Consider the following 6000-nt stretch of genomic DNA (forward strand, 5'->3'; position numbering starts at 1 on the left):
CATCACCAAATGCACCACAGACACCTTTCCTGAGGTCCAGAAGGAAGGGGACAATGAGGTAACAGAGAGAATAATGCTCAGCCAGATAAAACAGTATTACTGTCATCCTCTCCCTCTAAAACATTATTGCTAGCCCCGTTACATGACATTTTGCCACAGCACTTTCACAGTCTGCAGCCAGCAGAGAACATTATTTCTAGGATTTACATTCCCCACAGTATTTACTTAACAGCATGTATATTTATGTATCAATTCATATTTATACATTAATTGGACACACTTAGTTTTACTCCATGCAAATGCTCACTGCCAAGAAGCTACACGCAATAATGAAATATTGATGCATCCACCTAAAGGAGAGTTAAATACATCCCTTATGTAGACGTGAGCCAGGGCTTTGGCAGCCGTGCTGTAAGAAGTTCTCCAGAAACCAGCCCACCCAGGTTTTATGACTTGACAGAATTACCCAGTATTAGACATAGTTTAAGCAACACAATGTACAGATTTTGCCTTTTCATTGGCACATTTTTCATTCTGACGCTATCCAGGATGTTGACTGGCTCCTCTATCCACTATCCGAGGACACCTTACCCAGAACAGAGAAAAAAAAAAACAAACCAAAACTTTTTACAGTGATTACTTCAACTGAAATAGAGGTACCTACAAGAAGAGGATTTGAACAGTAAGATGAGTCTTCTGTCTCTACAGTTAGTCCTCCCATCTGCCGTGCCAGACTGTACGCATTAGAGTCACGCTTGGGGGAAAAACAAAACAAAAATAATCACGGAGGTAAGGTCTCCATGCAAATACAGGGAAAACGTCGCTGCTAGACACCTCTTGCTGCATTTGCAGAAGCCATAAAAATATACAGTGGAAAGGCAGACATCGACCCGTTTCAACAAATAAAAACATTTGGTGGCCACATGTCAGGGACCATGCACTGCATTTGATTGCTGTGCCAATGCTCCAAACCAGAAGACTTTAGCAAGTAGTCCTGGCTCTCAAGTTTTATCCTCAAACTGACTCTTTCTACCAAGCTGCTCTGCAAATCTGCTTTTTAATCTTCTGAGCAGGCAGGGGATGGGAGGGTGTGTATTTGTGTTTTTGGTTATTTTTCCTGAAAAAAACACAAAAAAGAACCCTCCCAAATAATTTTCCAACATCCAAAATGTAACAGATATCTTTTAAATCACAAAGAAAGATAGCTTTGAACTCTGGAAAGCACACTGTAATGCAATCATAAATAAGCTGTTAGCACACCCAACGGCATGCAGATAAATTTGGCTATTTCACTACCTTTTCAATGGCCATGGCAAATATGAGCAGCAAGAGGTATTTTTAGTTGCCATCCAGACATGCTGGACTCTCTTCCTGTAACACTGCCTTATCAAAAAGGATAAAAACCTTATCTTGCTACAGGAATCCTAATGGTGAAACACCTCCCTTCATCAACTCTGGGGAGACCTTACAGCAGCCTTGCAATATCTGAAGGGAGCTTACAGGAGAGATGGGGAGAGACTCTTTGTCAGGAAGTGTAGTGACAGGACAAGAGCTAACAGTTTTAAATTGGAAGAGGGGAGATTTAGATTAGATATGAGGAAGAAATTCTTTCCTGTGAGGGTGGTGAGACACTGGAACAGGTTGTCCAGAGAAGCTGTGGATGCCCCATCCCTGGAGGTGTTCAAGGCCAGGCTGGATGGGGCTTTGAGCAACCTGCTCTAGTGGGAGGTGTCCCTGCCCATGGCAGGGGGCTTGGAACTCGATGATCTTTAAGGTCCCTTCCAACTCTAACCATTCTGTGATTCTATGATCAACACTGGGTAGTGTTCACACTAGAAAGGACTTCTGATCCACTACAGTGTCCCTGCACGAGGAACAGTCCCAGGACCAGTAGGTTCCTACTCATGACTCCGAGACTGAATTTCTCGACGATGGTATCATATGAAATCAGTAGCTCTCAGAACATCTGACTTTAACAACTCTGGATCAGTTCTTAGCGGAAGAAATTCAGCTCCCAAGAGGCCCTGTAACAGCTTGCGACATTAAGAGTTATTTGGCCTAACACCTCTTTTTCACTTCAGTGGGTTTGTCAAGGTTGCTCCATGTGCTCTCCTTCAACTCTGCTGCTTCCCTCCAACAATGGATTCAGGCACACGCTCACTGCTCACCCTCCCTCAGACGGGATCTGTACATTCGACTACTTCGGGAAAAAAAAAAATAAAAAAGAAAAAATATTCAAGCATTATTTGCCTCAGGGCACTCTAACTAAAGATTTACAGACTTTGTGGGTTAGGTTTCAAGTTGCTTTAGCAAACAATTTCAAACCGTAGACATCTACCTGAGGATTAGGGGTCCTTTACGACACAGAACAGGAAACAAAAGCAGTGATTTGATTATTTGATTTTTTTTTTTTTTTTTTTTTTTTACAAGAAAACAGCACACACCCTTCTTTCTTCTTGAACTCTCAGAGGGGCATCACCCCTAAAATAGCGAAGGGTGTTTTGGGGGTGAGGGACCCCGTCTCTCCCCTTCGCTCTCAAGGATGGACTTGGTGGTGGGCTGCAGAGAGGAAGAGGCAGCCTGCCCTCCCACATCTTGAGGCAGGAAAACAGACTCGGCAGTCTGGGATATTTAATAGCCGGGGGAAGAATGCTTTGGTTTGGAGGAACAGCTTTTGGCTCGCTTAAGTTATAATATGGAACAGAACGCAGTAAAATAATTTTAACCCAGCTATTTCTGGCTTTGGCAAACGCGGCTCTACCTTGGAGAAACTATTTCTGAGTTGTGTTGTTTCAGTGTTTTATTCTGGTCTCGGCGCACCCCGTCTGCCCCAGCTGAGGTGCTAAGTAAAGGCTGAGCTGCACGCGAGTTTGACCAGCACCAGTCGTTACAGGCAGAGCTCGGAAGACTCCAGACATCCCAGATGAAAGAACCCACCACCGCTAACCACTGCTGGGTTCTGGATAAGCAACACCTGAGAAGAACTTGAGTTTTGCGCAGAAAATGACTACTCTTTCCCCAAAAGATGTCCTCGACAGCCAGCTCTCCCAGAGTGACTGACCACCACCAGTGGGAGTAACCAATACCAAGACAAGGAACATTATCTCCTCTCCCAGTTCACCACAGCAGGTGAAACCCAGGAGTTTGGGGATTATACTTGAAGAGGTCTTTGCACTGTGAAGACTGCAGACCTGCCTTGTCTGCATTATCATAAACTACGCCTCAACATGAATCTGAATTGAAGAACAAAGTCTTTCATTAACTAACACCAGATATCAGATGCGATCTTTTGTTGTTATTGCTGTTAATCAAGTTGTTGAGTTTTTAGGTTTGGGTTTGTTTCCACCCCACCCCCCCACTTTTTGGTATAGCATAAGAACTAGGATCAAATATTTGAGCTCCCACCAGCCAGTGGCTGCTGTACAACATGGAGGCTCCAGCTGGGAACAGACAGAAGTGGGACCTGACTAGGACACAATTTTCTCTTACCAAAAGCTTCCAGAACAGATGGGGTGAAAACTTTTGATGTTTTTGGGGTGGTTCCCCCCGCCCCAAATCTGACCTCATTCCCATTACAGAAAGCCCTCACCTTCAATGTTTAAGCTCAGGTCTTCTGATTTTATTTTTTTTTTAAGTCTCAGAGTCCAAAAAGCTCTGTATTGACAAACATAAAAAATGTTTACACAGAATTCATTAGCAAAGGGAAATAGTAACAGTTTACAAAGAGATTTTTGCTTGTTCTTTTAAATATATAGTAGCTAGTGTTTGTATGCTTTCATCTTCCTTTAATGTTCGGGGGAAGCTGGCACACAAAACCTTACCAAAACATAAGAACTTCAAGTTCATAAATATTTGGAAATCTGCCGCATCTTCAAAACTAATTGTTTAATGATTAGGACTCACCAAGTTCCACTCTCAGTCACATACACAGTACTGCATTTGACCAAGACTCACAAAACCTTGAGACCATGCCTCATTACTCTAAAAATACCTTTACTCATCTCATCAATGGAAACGCTTGGTCGTGGCTTTTCAATCCATCTGGATTTAAAGAGTAGAGAAACACAACAGACTCTCTGAAAGGCAAACCTCATTTCATAGGGAAATAAATATTTACATTTTCCTTCCACATTATGGAATTCTTAACATCCTGTTTATCAATACCTTCAGGTTTTTAAATTACTCGATTTACAATAGAACGTTTACTCCAAGGGGTAAGTTCAAAAGTCACTTTAAAATGAGAACAGCTTTCACATATCAGAAACAAAGTATAGCCACACAAATTAGATGGGGAAGGGGAGGGGGGAAGCTGAACATATGGTTTTTCCACTACAGAAAACGCTTTACACTTCCATCCCTTTGCTAACCCTCCCATGTGCTACTGGCAGGCAGAGAGGGAACCTTTTGTAGGACAACCAGCCAGTATCAAATGAAAATTAACAATAATCGGAAAAAAATCCCCAAATCCTTAAAATAGGTTTTTCAAAGACAACATTACATCACCTTAATGATTGAAACTATTTAAAGTAAGCTTTGCCTACTGAAAGAAAGCAAGGTAAGGAACATGTACACTCGAGAGGAATGCTTTAATCACCTAAACTCACAGCTAGCTCTGACAAAATTGACACTTGAGGAAGCCAGGACTGCTTTAATTAGCTACATTCACGGATGGCTCTTAGAGAATTGACACTTGTGGAAGTCAGCTGTGATACCTTCGCCTACGGTGCTCTCGGTTCAAAATTCTCAATGGATTATAAGCACTAGATGTCATCATTTTACAGAAGAAAACAAAGAAGCCTGGAGTCGGGTCTTGAGAAGATGAGGGGGGGGTAAAAAGTAACAGACACCTTTCTCTGAACATTCACCCTTCTGAAAGTTACTGGGGCAGCATTTCTGACAATGGCAGCTCCATCTCAAGCGAACGGGTGCAAAGAAATAAGCTTAATATATTGAACCACATGTAAACCAGCACGCTAAAGCTCCTCTTTAAAAGCACACTTTAAAAGCTGACTCCAAGCCTGGCTGCTTGATATTTCTAACATTTCTCCTAACACCTTCCACGCCATCAGCCACCCTGACTGTCCTCACACACACTCACACACACACACTCAGGTACAACTATGAGCAACTCCTTTCCCCACACACGAACACACACGGTGACTTTGTGCAAGGACAGGGAAAGGCGAGATATTCACAGCGAGCCCTGCGCCCGGCCAGACACTCCTGTTTAAAACCAGGAGCGAGAGAAAATGACTCTTAATTTCAGGTTGCTCTCTGTCCCGAAACTCTTTCGAGACAGGAAGCCGAGGAGCGCCTTTAATTCGGGCTGTCTCAGAGGCACCGCTCGGAGAAGTCATTTACGAGACGGCAAGAAATTACGAGCCAGCCTGTAATTGGGCTTTCTGGGGAGGGGGCCGCCGGAGGAACCGCGGAGACGGCTCTCTTTCAGCGATACCTTCTAAAAATAGCAGCCCGCAGCTGCTGACAAAGAAACCAAAGTTTGGGAGCCGGCGCTCCCGCCCGGCAACCGGCGACGGCGGGGGGGGGGGGGGGGGGGAGACACCCCCCCACACACACACCTGGGTGCGGGGTGGCAAAGGGGGTGACACAGACAGACAGACAGACGGACGGAGGGGGACCGAGGGACGCCTCACCTCTACCCATCGCCGGGCTTCGGCGAAGGCCGCCTGGCAGTCGCACTCCACGTCCTCTCTCCCCTCCATGGCCGGCAGCGAGTGAGGGATGGAGACGGGGGGTGGGTGTCAAGCAGCCGGTCCTCCGGCGGGGTGGGGGCGCGGGGAGCAACCGCTGTCATTCAGCTGCCTCCTTTTAACGCTCCCCGCGCCGTCTCCTCCCTCCCTCCTTCCCTCCCTCCCTTCTCCGCCTCCTCCCCCTGCCGGGAGGGAGCTCGCTGGGGCTCCGCGACCGCAAAAATTTGGAGGCTGTAAAGCAACGCGCACACCCCCCCCGCCCCCCCCACCTTTTCCCCGGGAGGGGCTG

General features: G+C 45.7%; 1 protein-coding gene across 17 annotated transcripts in view; it reads right to left on the bottom strand.

The window, feature by feature from the left end:
• Positions 1 to 5804, bottom strand: part of LMO7 (LIM domain 7) — a 161570-nt gene extending 155766 nt beyond the window's left edge. For 8 of the 17 annotated variants that reach the window (XM_014965862.1, XM_014965871.1, XM_014965867.1 and 5 more), the window contains exon 1: positions 5655 to 5803. In XM_014965862.1, coding sequence (XP_014821348.1) covers positions 5655 to 5723 — 69 coding nt within the window. In that variant the 5' untranslated portion in view covers positions 5724 to 5803. Of the gene's footprint in view, positions 1 to 5654 lie in introns of all 17 variants that reach the window. The other 9 variants (XM_014965868.1, XM_014965863.1, XM_014965873.1 and 6 more) reach the window with 5 other exon arrangements.
• Between the last annotated feature and the right edge of the window lie 196 nt (positions 5805 to 6000).

This window comes from Calidris pugnax, unplaced genomic scaffold, assembly GCF_001431845.1.
Source record: "Calidris pugnax isolate Ruff unplaced genomic scaffold, ASM143184v1 scaffold20, whole genome shotgun sequence".
Taxonomy (NCBI): Eukaryota; Metazoa; Chordata; class Aves; order Charadriiformes; family Scolopacidae; genus Calidris; species Calidris pugnax.